This window comes from Carassius auratus, unplaced genomic scaffold (genome assembly GCF_003368295.1).
Source record: "Carassius auratus strain Wakin unplaced genomic scaffold, ASM336829v1 scaf_tig00214785, whole genome shotgun sequence".
Classification (NCBI taxonomy): domain Eukaryota; kingdom Metazoa; phylum Chordata; class Actinopteri; order Cypriniformes; family Cyprinidae; genus Carassius; species Carassius auratus.
Genome location: NW_020527804.1, coordinates 121,677 through 141,895, shown reverse-complemented (window position 1 = coordinate 141,895; position 20,219 = coordinate 121,677). Strand labels below are relative to the sequence as shown.

The following is a 20,219-nucleotide window of genomic DNA, read 5'->3' as shown; positions in this document are numbered from 1 at the left end:
ACCATAGTGAATCATGGTATAGTAAATACATAATTGTACTGACCTAAATGTGTAATGGAGAGCCTCATAATCCATGATTCCTCTCTTGTATACAACCTTGAATGCCTTAATTATGGTCATTAATTGGGGTCAGATCAGATAGAAATATCTCCTTGAGGTGAACAGTTTCATTATTTACAGACAACAGAAATCATTATAAGCTGCTCTCAGACAGCAGCAGAGGAGCTGGAGGAAACTACACGGTCAGTTCTGCTGCTCTAAATCACACAGGAGTTTATATGTGCAGCGCAGAGAGAGGAAAACCAGTCTATAACACAACCTATAGCAACAAACAGCCACTATGGGTCACTGGTGAGTTCAAATAGCAGTAGGAATCACGTTCCTTAATCTTTTCATAAGCTGATGTACAGGTGCATCTCAATAAATTAGAATGTCGTAGAAAAGTTCATTTATTTCAGTAATTCAACTCAAATTGTGAAACTTGTGTATTAAACAAATTCAATGCACACAGACTGAAGTACTTTAAGTCTTTGGTTCTTTTAATTGTGATGATTTTGGCTCATTCAACAATTCAACAAATTAGAATATGGTGAAATGACAATCAGCTGATCAACTCGAAACACATGCAAAGGTCTCCTGATCCTTCAAAATGGTCTCTCAGTTTGGTTCACTAGGCTACAAAACCACGGGGAAGACTGCTGATCTGACAGTTGTCCAGAAGACAATCATTGACACCCTTCACAAAGAGGGTAAGCCTCAAACATACATTGCCAAAGAAGCTGGCTGTTCACAGAGTGCTGTATCCAAGCATGTTCATAGAAAGTTGAGTGGAAGGAAAAAGTGTGGAAGAAAAAGATACACAACCAACCGAGAGAACCATAGCCCTATTTTCAAGCAAAATAGATTCAAGAATCTGAGTGAACTTCACAAGGAATGAACTGAGGCTGGGGTCAAGTCTTCAAGAAACACAAAACGCAGAACCACAGACAACATCAGAGGCATCTTACCTCTTCTAAGGAGAAGGAGAACTGGACCGTTGCCCACTGTCCAAAGTCCTCTTTTCAGATGAGAGCCAGTTTTGTATTTCATTTGGAAACCAAGTTCCTTGAGTCTGGAGGAAGCGTGGAGAAGATCATAGACCAAGTTGCTTGAAGTCCAGTGTTAAGTTTCCACAGTCTGTGATGATTTGGGGTGCAATGTCATCTGCTGGTGTTGGTCTGTTGTGTTTTTTGAAAACCAGTCACTGCACCCGTTTACCAAGAACTTTTGGAGCACTTCATACTTCCTTCTGCTGACCAGCTTTTTGAAGATGCTGATTTCATTTTCCAGCAGGATTTGGCACCTGCCCACACTACAAAAGCACCAAAAGGTGGTTATGGTGTTGGTGTGCTTGACTGGCCAGCAAACTCACCAGACCTGAACCCCAGAGAGAATCCATGGGGTATTGTCAAGAGCAAGATGAGAAAAAAGAGACCCCAAAAAAATCTCCTCAGCAGTGCCACAAACTGATCACCTCCATGCCATTCCGAATTGAGGCAGTAATTAAAGCAAAAGCAGCCCCGGTAACACTTTAGAATAAGGTTCCATTAGTTAACGTTAGTTAACTGCATTAGTTAACATGAACTAAGCAAGAACAATCCTTCTACAGCATTTATAAGTCTTAGTTCATGTTAATTTCAACATTTACTAATGCATTATTTAAATCAAAAGTTGTGCTTGTTAACATTAGTTAATGCACTGTGAATTACCATGAACTAACAATGAATAACTGTATTTTCATTAACTAACATTAACGAAGATGAATAAATACAGTAATAAATGTATTATTCATTGTTTGTTGACGTTAATTAATACATTAACTAACATTAACTAATGGAACCTTATTCTAAAGTGTTACCGCAGCCCCTACCAAGTATTAAGTACATGTACAGTAAATTGACATACTTTCCAGAACTCACAAAAAAAAAAAAAAAAAAAAAAAAAAAAAAAAATTAATAATAATAATAATTTGTTGAGAGAGTGAATTGGTGTGTTTTTGTTAAATGTGAGCCAAAATCATCAAAATTAAAAGAACCAAAGACTTAAACTACTTCAGTTTGTGTGCAGTGAATATAATTAATACATGAGTTTCACAATTTGACTTGAATTACTGAAATTAAATTTTCCACGACATTCTAATTTATTGAGATGCACCTATATGATTAAAACAAAATTCTAAACTTTCTCCTCAGGCCACAGTATTGAATTGATTGTCTTCTTCACAGTATAGAATTGATTGTCTTCTCAGGTGTTTCTCCTCCAGTCTCTCTGATCATTAGTCCCAACAGAACTCAACACTTCACATCTGTCTCTCTCTCTCTGAGCTGTGAGGACCAGAGTAACTCTAATAGATGGAGAGTGAGAAGATACACAGACAATGAGCGACTGGAAGATTGTTCATCATCACACTGGGGATCACAAACAGGATCTACATGTACAATCAACTCCACCAGCACATTAGACACTGGAGTGTACTGGTGTCAGACTGAATCTGGAGAGAACAGTCATCCTGTTAATATCACTGTACACCGTGAGTCTGGAGAAGAAGAAGAAAAAATATATATATATAATATATAAGTGAAAGTGACATTCAGCCAAGTATGGTGACCCATACTCAGAATTCGTGCTCTGCATTTAACCCATCCGAAATGCACACACACAGAGCAGCCCAGGGAGCAGTTGGGGGTTCGATGCCTTGCTCAAAATGCACACACACACACACACACACACACACACACACACACACACACACACGCACACAAACACACACACATATATATATATATATATATATATATATATATATGTATGTATGTATGCATGTATGTATGTGTATATGTGTATATATGTGTGTATATATGTATGTGTTTATATGTGTATATATATGTATGTGTATATGTGTATATATGTATGTGTATATATGTGTGTATATGTGTATTATATATGTATGTGTATATATATGTGTGTATATGTGTATATATATATATATGTGTGTGTATATGTGTATATATATATATATATATATATATATATATATATATATATGTATGTGTATATGTGTATATATATGTATATGTATGTGTGTATATATATATATATATATATATATATGTGTGTATATATATGTATGTGTATATATATCATATATATATGTATGTATGTATGTATTTGTAATAATAACTTTGCTGTTCTTTCTGTGATGACTATTGAAATGTTCCTGTCTCATTTACAGAATGTAGATCTAAATATATGTTTCTCATCTTCAGCAGCCTCAGGATCTGATCTCACTCCCATGATAGCTGGAGTGACTGCAGGACTGACAGTCACATTTCTGATCATTGTCTTCTTGGTCCTGCTGTGGCGCAAAAGAAACAACAAAGGTTCATCATTTGACATTTTAATCACATATTTGTAGACACTGACATTGTGAGCTGGGAAATGAAATAACACAAGCATAGGTTTGTTATTCTTTTAATACTGAAAAGTACTGATAAAAATAAATATTCATGTAATTGAAGTCAAGTTCTCCATCCTCTCCAGTGTTTGTTTGATGCATGAGTTGTAAAGTGCATATATAAGGTTCTTCAAATGAGTCATTTTTCATGTTCTATTTCTGTTACGGTACTGTCTGCATAGACAGTGAGGCAGCTCACGGGTTTAGAACAGACACAAAATGTGGCGAACATTCAGATATCATGAATTATAGCACTATATTATTCTACAAGGATGTATAATAATGTATGCATAAAGTAAATCAAATTACCTCAGAACATTTACATAATCCTTGTGTGTTCAGGTGTAAGATCTCAGTCTCCGTCTAGAGTCAGTGAACAGCAGAACAGCAGTCAGACATCAGAACAGAACCAGAGTCAAGTGGGAAACAACACACTGCTGTCTGGTCAGTCTTTACCTGTTAACCATAAATAAACACAAGCTGTGATTGAACACACTTAGAAATCACTTTCAACTAACAATACAAATCTCACACTAAATAATTTTCTGCTCTTCTAAAGTGTAATTTGTTATTTTTGTAACTGACATTTATATTTCAGTTAGATGCAGGGTGCGATTTGCTGGGCGAGATGCGTGGGATTTCCCCCTTTCTGGTCAATGTATCCCTGCCTCTGCTTAATTATTTTTATCCCGGTGGTGATAAATTTATCCCCCCCTCAAAGTGATCACGCCTGTTTCACATATAATCCGTCAGCAGTGCGTCTGCAGTCCGAGTGCGTTACGTATGTTGTGCTGAAGCAGCACGGACTCATTGTGCTTTCACACAGGGCGCGTTTGCAGTCCGCTACTGATCCGCGGCTGTTTAAGCCACAAAACACAAGCTTTGTCCATTATTTTGATATCAAATCATGTAGTAAAAAAATAAAAAAATAAAAAAGCTTTTTCAGCATTGTGGTTCTCTTTCATCACAGTACAGTAACAATCTTTCATAGACAAATTTAAATTCAAATATAAACAACGTATTACTCATGCATTTGACTTTTTATAATAAGTTGCTGAAACAAGCTGCAACACATTTAAACACAACATTAGCCTACTTTTCTTGTTAGGATATCACAAACATTCAAAATTAAAACTCACCACTTACAGAAACAGTCGACTCTCGTGCCTTTTGCATTTAAATCTTTATTACACGCAATCAAACGGGTCTTAAATAACTTTGTTTTTCTGCCTCTATAAAAGTGCATATCTAATGTTGCCTTGTTTCTCTAAAGTTGCTCCTTTTTTGTTTTAAATCTAGCCAAAACCCAAGTGTTGTGTGTGAAACACAGTAGGCTTTGATTAGTATACATTTATTGTGAAATGACTGCATTTCCGTGTCAATCCATGTTCATTTTTACCGCGAACAATGCGCTGTCACTTTAATTCAGCGCATGCAGCACAGAAAAAATAGACTCGGTATGTAAACAATCGCTGCACTGCTGCAGACACACTGCTCCTGGAACGGACTGACAGACCGCAACTGTGTGCAGTGTGAACACTGGAATCCGTTAATATGGGTAAAAATATGCAACGCATACGCACCGCAGATGGAGTATGTGTGAAACGGGAGTCATCAGTGCTACTACACTAATGGCGCGACAGATCACAAAACTTATCACGGATCCTTGGTTTGATTAAAGTCAATTTTATTTTAAAATGTGCTACTTTGGCTGGCTCTGCCGCGCAGCCTCTCTGTATAGAGTCTGGGAACATGATGTCAGCAACGCAATGCATTCTGGGACTTTAGGAAAACAGCACCTTGATCTCAGGTCTTCGAGTTAACAAAGCGGCGTCACATAGCTTGGTTAGCAGCAGTAAGAAGGAAAAGAAGGATTGTCCCTTTGGTCTGATATACACACACGTATGTATGTGCATTTATATATATATATATATATATATATATATATATATATATATATATATATATATATATATATATATATATATAAATATACAGAAATGTACGTTATATAAACAACTTTTTTTTGGATGTGATTATCGATTTGACAGACTTAACGTTACATTAAATGTTACCTATGCATGAACCACATCTCCTGCATTATCAGTGTTATGCATATTGCATACCACCGGTTACAGTAATAAACAGCAAAATTGATCAATTCTGTATCTCTTTATTTGTGCATCATAACACACTGAGGTTAATGTGTACAGTTTACAATAACGCATATTAAAAAGTAAAGGGGCCGTGTAACTCGGAAAATGTGTAGGTTCTGCACCCATCCGTTTGTAAATTGCAAGTGAGACTCGAGAGATTTATCATTTTTAAACTGATCAGAGGTGTATGCTCTGACACTACAAACAAGGTTAGAAAACACATTGGGGAAGGTTACGAGCGGCAGCTCTTTAAGATCATCCGACCACTCTTTGTGTTCGTGCAGATTGAGTTCGTTGATTGTCTTGATTTTTTTCTAAATACCGCATCTTTGCTTCCTTGTTGAGGTTTTCTTTATATGTAATCTTACACTTGATCTGTATGTCATGTCACTTTCACTTTTACTGATAAGCGTGTCCACAAAAATGGCCGCGACTACCCAGAATGCAATGCGCAGTGACGTAGTTTCCCAAGCTCTATTCACCTCACCACTCTGCAGACCAGGCGGCAAGGAAGTCGACCGGAAGTTGAAGTCGGCCGGGTGCCGCCATCTTGTAGCAGAACTTCACTTGCGTTAGCATTCCCATTGACTCCCATTCATTTTAGCGTCACTTTGACAGCGAATAACTTTACATCTGAGGCGTTTAAAGACTCCAGTTGTCCATTATTTATTTCTAAAGATACACGACAGTGTATAAAGGGCTCCATTACCTTCTATGTTACATTATGGCCCAGTAGAAACAGTTTTTGTAAAAATAGGCTAACAATTGCGTCATAACCACTCGACTCTCTGTGGCATTACCGTACAGACAGGAGGAGAAGCTTGCAGGCAATTAACTTAATATGGCGTACTGACGTTACATTTTAAAATACTATACAAAATAATTAATCAGAATACTTACTCCTGCTCACTCACGACAAAGAACTCCCCGCTCAAGCTCGCCGTCTCTGCAAGATTAATGATGGCAGTTTGCACGCACAGCTACTAGAAGATTTACATCTGTTAGACAGGTTGCTGATGTCCTCAAGCTTCGTTTGAGTCTGCGCGTCAGAAATGGAAGAGCTAAAAAACGTAAAAAATGGGCTTCACTTGTCTCAATTGAGTTCCAATGGGGTCGCTGTGTCCATTTCTTTTGCTGTCTATGCTGCAGACTTGCTCAATGTCCCGCCCAGGGGGTTACACCTCACGAGTAATAGCCTATCAACACTTACGAGACGGTTGAAGCCGGTGTAGCAGTCGATTCGGTTCGCCTCTGGAATTCCTGTTTCCGTGTAATAAACCCAACCAAAAAGTTAATCAAACATATCCCCAAACACACCTGGATGTAAGGAAAGCAAAAAGGGACAAATCTCTTGCTACACTGCAGCATAGTAAAACGATCATCACACTCCCGTTTATGTTCTGTTGTTTTTTATTCATCTTGCAATTGTTCCTTTATTTTTGTCTTATGTCCGAGATTTTGCAGTTTAATTTTTCCATTGCAAATTAGTGTAATCTGTCTGTGCTGATGTCCAAACTCAGGGTATTATGTTACTGTTTCCATATAGAGCAACAATACATTTAAACTAATATTATATTTGATTAATCTGTTTCACTTCTTACTGATACAGTGGAATATAGTCAAACCGATATGAGGAAATTCTAAATTACAAAATTCAAGGTGTTTATCCATTTGTCTTAAAAAAAAAAAGAGCAGAAATATTTCATTTGCAGATGTTCCTCCAGTTTCCAAGTTGATGGTAAGCAAAGTATTTTAAGTGATAACTTCTTTACACTGACACGTTTTCTCATAGTAAAGTGATACACCAAAACAAAAAGTCAGTGCTTGTCAAGACACTATACTTAACTGACTTAAAGCAACTAGCACATTGACAGTGACCTGTTTTCTAGTTTCAGTTTAAATGAGTTTATTCCTTCAATTGGGCCTTTAGAACCTCATTGCAGGTTATTTGTTTAGATTTTAACAATACAGCTATTTCAATAGATGGCAAACTTGACCACATCTCCTCAAAAAACAATGTAAAGTGTAGAAGAAAAGTGGTTGCTGGACAACAAGAAGCCAGCCAATTTTAATTTTAGAATTAGAAAAAAAGCAAGCTTGCCATTTCAGCTAGATTCTACTGGACCTGGAATGGGGGTGGACGTTGAAAAATGGTTAAAAAGGCTACTAAGTATTTTCCTTTTCAACATTGCTGTGAGACAAACTGATTATGTTAACAGCTAGGATGAATTTAGTGGGAAAAGTCACCACCAGGACCAACAATGTAAATGATGACATTTATTGACCATTACACAAAATAGCCTATACTATTCTGACTAAATATGAAGCACTTTTGTACTGCATTACTTTATTTCACAGGTGTGGGGCAACAAAGATCATTCTTTCTGACCAAGGCACAGAGTCTGTTAACCAGGTTTATAGTTTATTGAATAAAGGGGGAAAAATCACTATGAATTTAAATTTTCATGTGTGCATAGGCTTCTGATTTATACACAACATTTATGGTTCATTGTGTACTCATTCTAATGTATGTTTTGCACACACCACAAACAAACATTTTTTAAGCTTTAAGTGCATACATAAATACAACAACAGCAAGGCATATAATAAAAAAGTACCCCCCCCCCCAACCCCCCGTTTTTTCACAAATCCAATCCTGATTAGATGTCATACTGTTTTATTTTATTAGCAGTTACTCATAACAAAATATATCATATCTAATTTAGAAAGTTAATAGCACAATAAATATTAAGCTGATTGCTTTATTTTTTAAATCAGTTTCAACACTGAAACATTTTTTATTTTTCCTGTGGGCTTAAATTAATAATTCAAAAGATTTATTATTTTGAATTAATTCATTAATTAATTTATTAAAGGAACATATTTATTACTCTTTTAATTAATAAAAACCTAAGCACAAGTAACTAAAGATATTAAAGAAGATAATTATTTAATGTTGATCATGTTTACTAAGGCAGTAGTTCTTTTCTAAAAAAAAATTTGAGTACATTTATTAAAAACAAAAGTCTTATTCCTTTCTTTGTTGTTCACTGTAGATAGTGTAAGCGGACCTACTGATGTCACATATGCTGAGATTGAACTCAAATCTACAGAGAAACAGAAGAAAAATAAAGAAAACAAAGGTAAACTGAAACAATGGTTTAATGATCATGACAACAGTGTAGCAGAGCTAAAGACCTCTGGGGTAAAAAGCCCCTTTGATTTTAATTTCTCTCACATCAGTAAACCAACACAAACACTACAGTATTTCTCTGAACACCTGTTTGTGTCTGTTCACTGTGAAATCCACTTGATCCATAAAGGTCATTGCATGCAAAATTACAATACGTTGATTCTGAGGTAATTTGGTCACACGTGTAATTGTCTTAAATTATTTTATTTACTCTGTAGAAGCTGTTGAGATATTATAATCAAATTGATGTATTTCATGTCACTGTTGAACACACAGTAAACACTAGTGATATTAATGTAACTGTTTAATCTTTTAGGGAAAACCAGCGAAGTTTCTGACACTGTTTACTCTAAACTGAACCTGGGGACCCATCAAGGTGAGTGTTAAAGTAAAAACATCAGTCACAATTCACAAGGAGCCACTGAAAACTGCATCTACAAGCATCATTGACAATCTAAGAATAAAATGAAATGTGCCAAAATGAAAGTTGTTGTTTTTAATTTCATTTCTATATTCTCAGGTGCTGGATCTACTGATGTGACGTATGCTCAGGTTAAATAAATGCCCAGAGGAGAATCTTTCAAACCCAGGACGCTGATGAGTTTAGGTGGAGAAGATCTGGAGAATGAGCAGATCATCAGTGCTTTATCATCTTTGAGATACTGAGAAATTGATGGCAATATCTGTATTAAATATTAGTGACACAATCCTTCATGTGCTTCAATAGCTATGCATGTTAATATTTAAAAGCAATGAGCTGATTATACACTGGATAAAAACAGGAAAGGTAGATGATCTTTTGGTTTATTTTTATTGGATGATACCAGCAGCAGCAGCTCATCATTAGACTGAAAGAGAGACAGAATATTCAGCTCAAAGGCCTTTTTCCTGAATGTGACAAAAGTTTTCTTTTTTTATTATAAATGTATTTGTAATATTGTAACAGCCAGCCTGGACATACCAGGCTTTTTTAAATCATGGGAAGCCATAAACATTCATTAATTAGAAATGTATGGGATTCTGTTATAGATTGCTTGTTTCTCTTAGGATAGTTACGTTTTCAAAATACAGTTATAAGCTTTATGGACCTTTACATCATTACTTAGGAAAGAAAGATTGTTGAGTGGAAAGCCTTTTTTCTTATTGTTGTAAAAGTTTCAGTTTCTCTTTGGTTTGCCCAGCTGAAAGTGTTGTGCTAAGTGTACTAAAACATAACATACTTTTGTGAACTTGTAGTCTCACTAATCATCATTATATGTCAAGTGTGTTCATGATTAGTTGACTTGAAGCATGCTATTTTGGAAAAACTAATTTTAATTGTAATTCAACTGTAGAAAAGCTCAACTTGAAGTGTATTTAGTGTACTTTTATGTGCTAAAGTGAAACAACTTAAAGTATATTTTCTATACTTTAAGCATATGGCTTTATATTTACTAATATATGCTTAAGTACAATTATAGTGTCCTTTGTCCTATTTAATTAATTGTTAGTGTCTTATGAAAATATAAGCGTTTATACTTTTAAGATATTTTTACTGTGGTAATAATGTGCCTAATTATAATTTTAGCTTATTCAAATGACCAAAAAAAGAATACTTATGCAGTTAATAGTCCATATACTTTATCATTACATTGCTATATAACTTTCTGGTTTAATTCATATTCTGCATATTAAACAAGGTCAACATTTATTCATTGGATATTTCAGCTCCTAGCAGCTTTTACCACCAACCTACTGATTAACACCCATCCTGTCTCCTAACATCCTGCCGAGTAAATGAACATGTGGAAAAAGGCAGAGGTGGTGGTTACCTCCACCTCCACCACGTCAGACAGAGGCAGAGGAGCTGGTCCAGAGTCAGGTCACTGGGTGACCACAGGCTGAGGGCATCACTCACCCCCGGGACCCAAGAGGCAGAGACACACTTTTTCTACAGATAGTACTAGAAGTTATTTAATATTATCCTAAATGTGGCAGCAAATTAGAAACATGTAATTTGGAATTACATTGTTTGAGGCAATGCAGGCTGATGGTTAGCCTACTTCTGTAGCTATCTGTGGGAAATAAAGAAAGTCAAATGAAATGAGAATGATTCCTCTTTTTCTGACAGCTGGAAGGTGATAAAAATTAAGAGGTTCAGATCTGAGAGCATGTCATAGAGCATGAAGTGATACCGATTGGTTTAGGTTATCAATCCCTCTGTTGTAAAACTATGTGAACTATGTGACCCCCGAGGGACCTCATTTGAAAAGATGAGGAGAACTTGCCAATAGATATTGAGAAAGTCCTTGAGATAGGAACAGAACCAAAGTAATGCAGTCTCCCTAATGCCCACCTGCTGACCGAAGCAAATAAGGAGGATGTTGTGATCGATGGTGTCGAAGGCTTCACTAAGATCCAACAATATCAGAATGGCATTATCACCTGAATCTAGTGTAAGGAGAAGATCATTGGTTACTTTGAGCAGAGCAGTTTCAGTACTATGAAGTGATCTAAAAGCTGACTGAAAAGGTTCTAGTATGCTTTTTGAGCAGGGGTTGGACAACCGCATGCTTAAAACATGTTGGGACAGTGCTGGATGCAAGACATACATTTAAGATGACCTGAAGGGAGGGGCCGATTACATCAAAAACATCCTTGATAAAAGAAGAGGGGATAGAATAATAAAATGAAGTAATAGGTTTCATATGTGATGATAAATTCCTTAATTAAATGAGAGAGATGGGCTGAAATTGGTTTAAAGTATCCAGTACCCCTGAGCAAACAGGTGGAGTAGCAGATGAGGTGGGAGTAAATACTGATCTAAAGTTCTCAATTTTATTATTAAAAAAATTAAGAAATTTCTCACAGGTATCAGTAGATACATCAACAACTGGGGAATTTGAGGGGTTGATAACAGAGTTTATCGTACTAAATAGAATTTTAGGTCTGTTTGAGTGTTTACTGATCAAATCAGAGAGGGGTTTTGCTCTGGCTATTTTTGCTGCTGCCTGAAAAGAAGCTAATGCAGATTCAAAATTTGAAAAGAAACATTGAGATGATCCCTTTTTCATTTCCTTTGAGCTTTACGACAGGTCTGCCTAAAAGAGCACGTATCCTCATCTAACCAGTAATGAGATTTTAATTTAGAGCGAGTGTATGTGAAAGGTGCTACAGAGTCAAGTATTGAAGAGCAAGATGAGAGAAAAAGTGTAACTAATTCATCCGGACTAGAGGAGAACAATGCCGCTGTTGCAATAATAGATGCAACATTTCCACTCAAAAACTATCAGAAACCTGAGTTGCAGTAAGGTAATGTATCTGGCGAGAGTAATGATCCCGAACTCTTGACAGTTTGCAGGGGACTAAAAAGGATGATGTCAAATGTAATGGGCTTATGATCAGAGAAAGTGGCCTCCTCAATCACAATATTATCAACATTAAAACCATACGATAAAATTAAATCAAGTGTATGTCCCAGTTTATGAGTAGCTTTATCTATATGTTGTGTAAGACCACAGAATTCGCAAACCATATAGGTCTATCTGGACAGCAAACATAAATATTAAAGTCACCAAGTATAAGGAGACGATCATACAGCGAAAAAAAATGAGAAAGAAAGTCAGAGATTTTATTTTTTTGTTTGTTTGTTTTTATTTTTTTTATTTAGGAAATCAGTCACTGTGCTGGAGAACTTTAAGCTCTGCAGTATAAAGAGGAGACTTGCTTCGGGAAACTTAAAAAATAAAAAATAAAATAATAATAAAACAATGTTTGGTCACTGTGCAAAAATAATTAGGTTTACCAACTTTTTAAAAGTAAAAGTGTCTTTAACATCAAAGATTATGCATCCCATCAAATGCTACAGTATTTTGAAACAAGCTCGTCTGTCAATTGGTATAAATTTTTGGTCAAATCAAACGTCCCTCATCCCCAAAAACAAAAGAGAATATTACCCAGAGTCATTTAAAATCAGTTACAATTTTGTGGATTATTTTCAAAGAAAATATTCTTAACAAGATTAAATTAATTTAGAATTAATTTTAGTTCTATTAAATCCTGACATGGTCATGAAAACATTCATATACGGTCACATGGTTTATGAATATCCTGATATTCAATGTAAAAACTTGGTCAATATCAAGACTTTATTCACATTTATACTTTCAGGACACTGCGTAGAGTGCTTTAACTCTAACAGTGCTGCAGGAGCGTCAGCAGCGCCCCCTGGTAGAGCAGGTAGAACTGCACCTCTGGCATGTTCTGAGCACAGCTGGCAGTGAGCTGAGCAGACCTCCATCGAACCCCAGGCTCGGAGTGACAGAGACACCGGGACATACACAAATCCAGACCACCCAGCTTCTTCAGATCTGCAAAACATACAGAGAAGTGATGCACGTGTTAGGATGCAAATTACAAGAAGACAACAATAGGGTTTGAAAAGCAAAAACACACACACACACACACTTGTTTTTGTGAAATTTGGGACATCCCATAGGCGTAATAGTTTTTATACTGTACAAACTGTATATTTTATGGCCCTACACCAACCCTTCACCTAACCCTCACTGGAAACTGTGCGTTTTTACATTCTCAAAAAAACTCATTCTGTATGATTTATAAGCATTTTGAAAAATGGGGACTCATATAATGTCCTCATAAGTCACCCTCTCCTTGTAATACCTGTGTCATACCCATGTCATTATACAGAGTTGTGTCCTGATATGTCACAAAAACAAGAGCACACACACACACACACACACACACACAGTTCTCACAGAGCTCAGAAAGCATTTCCAGCACCTCCTCTCGCTCATCCTCTTCCTCTTCATCACTCCCTCTCTCCTGATGTCTGTTACCTCTGCTTTCTGACATCTAAGGAGAAAAAGATGCATCACACATCAGTGTTTTTCTGTTAATCAATAAATGCTTTTTATATAGGCCAAATTAATACATTTGTTATTAAAAGTTTGTAAAGGCAAACGATAGACACAAAATCACATTTACGATTCATTAAGAGGAACAGAAATCATAAAATTAATTTTTTAATGCACTCCCCTTGTCTTTGTGCATGAATATTAAATTGTATTCACATGTATAAATATATCAGTCAAACTAAACACCATCAGTGTCAGGATGTGATAGATATATAGATAGACATGAGCTCATGTTTGTGGTTTGTCTTGTTCTCTGTCAGCTCCACCACACTAACCAGTGAAGGAGGAGCAGTTGTTCACTTTATTCCCATATTAATACATTATTATATATACAGCCATTACCACCATAACCATTAAGAGACATTAAAATATTTTTCAATTTTCCTTATTCATTAAACACACACAGAATATAACTTTTTAATAATAGCAAATAAATATTGTTCAATTTGATACTGAATGAGTCTTGACAACAATTCTGTAGAAAATCTTTAGAAAAGGTTGACATTTTGTGAAAACATGTTAAAAGATTATATAAAACATCAAAAGATTTCCTGTCACACGTGAGGTACATTTGTTTTTCTTGAATCTGTCCTGGTGTTTCTAAAGATCTGACCACAGATTTCAGGAAGTCTTGAGTCTTTAACACAGTCTGTGTCTTTAACTGTCTGCAGGGGCGTAGCAGCCATTTTAAAAGTGGGGGGGGGCAGCTGTATGGTGATTTGACCCAAAGCTGATGTTCATAATAAATTCTAAATAGAATACCAATTGGCATTTTACTTTTTCAAATTTGGGAACATGACATGATAGCTTACAGGAACCTATTTTTGTTAAATCATACTCAAGATTTAAAAATACTGCAGGACTTTGAGACCAATGGGAGACCATCTATAAATGTTTTTATTTTTTATGAAATAAAGATATTTTATGATATTTACAATATTTCAGTTGCACTACATTTGAACAAGAACTTTTCTTTTTAACAGTTGGACAAAAACAGGTGTTAAATGAGTATACAGATTACATCTACAGTAATTTTATACAACATACATTTTATGAAAAATATGAGACAGATAATGTGTGAAAAAATCAAGCTCCTCTGGCTCCTCCCAGTGTCCTATTGCCATTTGCAGAAATACATCACTCCCGGTAAGAAATAACCAATCAGAGCTGCGGTCCGTAACTTTGTTTGTGTTCAAAATGTAGAAAAATTTATATAATAAGCGAGTACACCATGAATCCATTTTCCAAACCGTGTCTTTAGCTTGTCCTGAATCACTAGGGTGCACCTATAATAAGTGTTTATATTCGGACTATTTTAGATTGCTTCGGGGATACCGCGGCGGAGTAACCCAGTACCTTTGTGATTCTTCATATACATAAACAGAGAGAAGTAGTTCCGGCTACGATGTTCTTCCGCAAGACGCAAGCAGTTCTGTTTATTAACCGCTAGAGCATCAAAAGTTCCCTACCGCAGCTTTAAGATAGTCGATCTGCTTTTTTTTATACAAATCTCACCTGTACACATTCTGGAGAGGTTGAGCAACTGCCCCCTCTCTCTGCCAGTGTCGTCACAGCCTGCCTTTCCTACAGACCAGTTAGGACATAAAGTAACAGTTATGAATTAAAAGAATAAAATTTGATAAAGTATTTTAAGATATTAGTTGCAAAACAAATATGATTTATTGTGAAATGATAATTGTACTCCGCGAGCAGCACGTAGACAAACAAAAGACAGCAGAAACCAATAACATTGTTACGTCTTATTTAGCAGACGCGTTTATCCAAAGCGACAATTAGGAGAGCATTTAACACACTGAATCCGGCGCGACGTGACGAGGTCCATACGGGTTCAATAGGTTAAATCACAACATGAAAACTTTATCGCTTGATTCGTGTCATCGCGACATACTGTAACATACTTACAGTGTGTGTTTGAAAAAAGGATGTAATCGTCCTTTGCTTTTTCTGGGGTGCATTTTATCCCAGACGGCCTAATAGCAAAGTGAACAAACGAACGAACGAAAATTCAGAAGAGCAACAAGAGATTTGAAGCTCATAGCAGACCCAGGAGATGATTCGCTCTGTGATTGGCTGAATGTTACTTCACTCAAATCTAAGTAACAAATCAGAGAACACTACAGGAAATATTCACGCTGGATCCTAAAAAAAAAAAAAAAAAATTAGCAGGGGTCAGAATCACCTGTTTCTAAAAGTGCGGGGGACGTGTCCCCCCCGTCCCCCCCGGTTGCTACGCCCCTGAACTCAACACTTCACATCTGTCTCTCTCTCTCTGAGCTGTGAGGAACAGAGTAACTCTGATAGATGGAGAGTGAGAAGATACACAGACAATGAGCAACTGGAAGATTGTTCATCTCTGGGGGATCACAGACAGGATCTACATGTACAATCAACTCCACCAGCACATCAGATACTGGAGTGTACTGGTGTCAGTCTGAATCTGGAGAGATCAGTCATCTTGTCAATATCACTGTACACCGTGAGTCTGTTTCTGTATTTATTCATTTCTAAGGCAGTTTGCAATCAATACATGAAACCGGTTTATTAAACAACTACTAGTTATATAAAATTATATCTGAGCTACTGGGACTTGAAATCTAATCATTAGATAAAATTCATCTTTAAATAAATGAAAGACAGATCCATCTAATATTTAGAACTAGCCTTTAGACTTTCAAGTTAAAACTTTAGCTGTTTTAACTCGAGTCAGTAAACAGTTTCCCACCTGTTTCCTAGTGATCAGAACACTACAGAAACATATGCTCTCGTTCAGATATAGTGCTTGATAAAGTGTTTCTGTGTCTCTTTTTCAGCGTCTCATTCAGAATCTCAGATCTCTGTCCTCCACACACTCAGTTCTGTACTGACAGTTTGTCCATATCTGATAGTGACAGTCGTGCTGATCTTCAAGTGCTGCAGGATGAGAGGTATAACAGCTGAATGATTTATTACATGTCATTATAATCATATTTTACTGATCAACAATTATTATTATCATTAATGCTGTTTGGACGAATGTGCATGTGGTCAATTTTAACATTTGTGTTTGTGTGCATGCATCACTGTCCTCCTTTCACTTGCAGCTAATGGTTGTTAGATTCAACATGAACCAGAACTTCAAACCCTTGGACTTCTGAGAGAAACAGGATATTCAACAACAAAACATGTAGAGCAGAACTTAATTTTACTCTGCATTACATAGATTTTCTTCTTTGTAATTGCTAAAAAATGATCTGATTTTATGTTGATAACACAGTTACTCAAATAAACTGGGCCTGGTTCCCCAAAACGTTCTTATTGCTAAGTATTTCTTAACCTATTCCTTAACCTCTCTTTTAACGTTATGGCACTATTCCCGACACGTTCGTACGCTAAGTATATCTTCTATAAGTCACACTTTGGTAAGGTTGGTCTTCGTAATCTCTCTCTTAGCATAGTATGAGCTCAAGATGCTAGTCTTTAGAAATCAGCACAGCGCAGTACAAGTCAAACTATGGTATGACAACAATGATTTTATGGACATTTTAAGACTAATAATAAAATATGTTCGGAATCAGTGCTTTAAGTGGCCCAAAAGAGGTACCGGTACTCTATTATAGCATTAAATAAATAAATAAATATATAAATATATATATATATTTTTTTTATTATTTTTTTTTTTTTTTTTTGGATGACTCATCCCCTGAGGTAACAACAACTAAATTGAAGGGGTTTTATATACAGCAGTCAACAGACGACCTTAAAAAAATAATAAATCCTTTTATTAGTTTGTGGATTTTCTTGAGCTTGATAGTGCTACTGAACATAAATAAAATGTGCAAAAGGATTTTGAAAAAATACCCTTAGAAAGAGCTACAGCATTACTTCATTAGCTTGGTGGGGTGTCAGCCAGCGAGTCATCTGATTCTGACCATGTTTTTTTAGCACTCAGAGTCTGAAGCCAGGAGAGCATATTAAGTGTTGTTCACTCTATTTGTATTTTTACCGAGCCGAGTGTGTTCGTTTCACACACCCTCTCTGGCCACATTGAGTTGTTGAAACTGACAACGGCGCATGCACATGTAAAACTCAAGGGTGTATGGGTAATGTAGTCTCTGCTCTCGGTAGGAAGAATTAGGAAGCTTGCATTGTGAATGTATTATTCTCGTGTAGTCACTCAGAATAGTGTCGTACCAAGAAATAACCAAGAGCACACATGTTTGCGTCTAGCTTCCGTCTTTACTGGATATCAACTGACTCTCATACAGAAAGCTACCAACCAATCAACATTCAGTATGCAAATAATCACATGTGAATCGATAACATTACAGTGAAGGGTGCTCTGAAAAGCGGCAGCGCAGGCAAAGGATTAAAACCTCTATTAAAACAGATGTCCAAATGAGCGTACCGGTACGCTAAAAGCACTGTTTGCAATGGATACAGGCCTATTTATGAAGTTGACTTTGTTTGGTATAAGAACTAATATGGTGGCAATTAGCCTAGGCTATTTCGTAATGTCATTAAAGCGTTTAAATTGGCAATCACTTTTGATAATTAAAATCTGTCAAACAATTTGGCTCTAAATGGCTAAGATCTGTCCTTGTATTGAATCAAAGATGGCGCAGGCCTTTGGCAAAACTTAAGCCCTTTTGAAATTTTGCCTGACATGGCTATATTTAAAAAAAAAGCCTCCCCATTGCTGGCATCCCCAGAGTCTTGGGCCACTCATCCCTATCGCCAATCCATCAGTGATTGATCAGGCGTACATATCGCGAAAGGGATATGCGGCCATAAACGTGCAGGTTATAGTGGACCATAGAGGTGTGATCTCCAACCTAGTGGCAAGGTCCAGCAAAACTTCAAGTTCCTCTGACGAGAAGCTTGGTGCCCCTTTTTACGTTGCTTCCCATAATATTCTGTATCTAACTCTCTGTCTCTGTTCATTGTAGATAGGTGGTTTCTAATTGAAAACATTAACCAATGGCAATCAATACCGCATTAAACAGAAGTAAGTGCAGCTGCTTGCCAATCAATTCTGATTGTAAAGTACCTTAACATTAATATAAAAGTGTATTATATAATTTTTAGAAGTCGTTAAAGCCATGTCAAGAAGTGGCACAGGTGGCACAACGGGATAAGGAGGGTGGATGATTAGCGAGGGATTCCCAGTTCGTCTAACCGTCACAACATATTGTGTGAACATATTACTGACCAGTTGATAATTTAATTTATAGTCTATATTTTACTGATAACTTAAACTATGTTAAAATAAATGTTACTGGAATAATTTGAGGAATGTTTCATCTGCATAGAACGTGTTGTCTTTCTTAACGCTGTAATGCACCTTCACGTGAAGTGGAAAATCGATTCCTGAGCAATCGATGCCAACTAATTCAGCACCTTCACTCGGGACAGCGCCTTTGTAACGTTGAACATAAAAGGCAGTGTGTGAAGAAGCTTTCCAAGGGATACTTCGGGGAACACACTTGGGAACATAAACAACTTTGGTAAGATATATCTTTCGAGTTTTCTTAGCGCTCTAAGAGTGAGCGTTATTGGGAAACCAGGCCCTGTTTGTTAGGTCTAGGAAAAGAGACCGCAAAAAGGTTCATTGTGTATTTATTTTTTTATTCAAAGTTTATCAGTTTTATTTCCTTACCCTTTTATCTCTGGGCTCATAACTGCAGCATGATTTGGGGTTGGAGGTTTAAGAGGAAGTGTGTTCTTCCTGTTTCCCATTTTATACCATCATATTGAATTCTGGTTAGTGTAGAAAGAGTCTACTGTCTAGTCAGAGCAGGGGTCATCGTTTATTGTTTATTTGGAAAGTGTATATAAATAAATGTATTGTTCAGTTTTTGCAATATTGATCTTATATGTTGAACTTCATATTTAAAATAGTTTATGTAGATGTGTATATGTGTATGATTCTTCTTTTTGTGTTGTTTCCTGTGATTGGGATGGTTTGACCCTTGGGTGTGAAAGGACGTACGTGTCCTCTTAGGAGTTAGTGGTGGTTGGGGTCTCCGTGAGAAGGGTCAAATTTAATGCCGCCAAAATGTTATTTGTGAGTCAATAAACTCTCTTTTTGACTGAAAGCCAGTATCTCCTCACCTTTGTTCTGGCCATGTCCCCACATATGCATACAGAAATAATACCAGCAAATTAAAACAACTCCTGAATATTAATTTCTCGTATCCACAGCTAAAGAATGCACATGAGCATATACTGTTGTTCTGAATTGTGTATAAAAATGTTTCATACTAGTGTTCACTTGGTGAGAACTGTCAGTTGTGGTCATGTTGTGATGGTTTTTAACTGCTACTGAACAGGAACACATGGTCTCAAAAGATGAATGTGTGTTTAAGGTTGTGAAACTCAAGAATAGTGTTAATAGTTTTGAGAAATCTTTTAGAAAATGGTGTTACATTTGTGATGTTTGGCTTATATAATGGATTCTATTG

The 20,219-nt window shown here is 36.4% G+C and overlaps 1 protein-coding gene across 3 annotated transcripts in view; it reads left to right on the top strand.

The window, feature by feature from the left end:
- Positions 1 to 20,219, top strand: part of LOC113092936 (Fc receptor-like protein 5) — a 139,173-nt gene that overhangs the window by 8,503 nt on the left and 110,451 nt on the right. Inside the window, exons 11-17 of one of the 3 annotated variants that reach the window (XM_026258734.1) lie at positions 181 to 351; positions 2,288 to 2,569; positions 3,309 to 3,419; positions 3,836 to 3,937; positions 8,706 to 8,792; positions 9,159 to 9,218; positions 9,363 to 10,092. In XM_026258734.1, coding sequence (XP_026114519.1) covers positions 181 to 351; positions 2,288 to 2,569; positions 3,309 to 3,419; positions 3,836 to 3,937; positions 8,706 to 8,792; positions 9,159 to 9,218; positions 9,363 to 9,403 — 854 coding nt within the window. In that variant the 3' untranslated portion in view covers positions 9,404 to 10,092. Of the gene's footprint in view, positions 1 to 180; positions 352 to 2,287; positions 2,570 to 3,305; positions 3,420 to 3,835; positions 3,938 to 8,705; positions 8,793 to 9,158; positions 9,219 to 9,362; positions 10,093 to 20,219 lie in introns of those variants that run through there. The other 2 variants (XM_026258732.1, XM_026258731.1) reach the window with 2 other exon arrangements.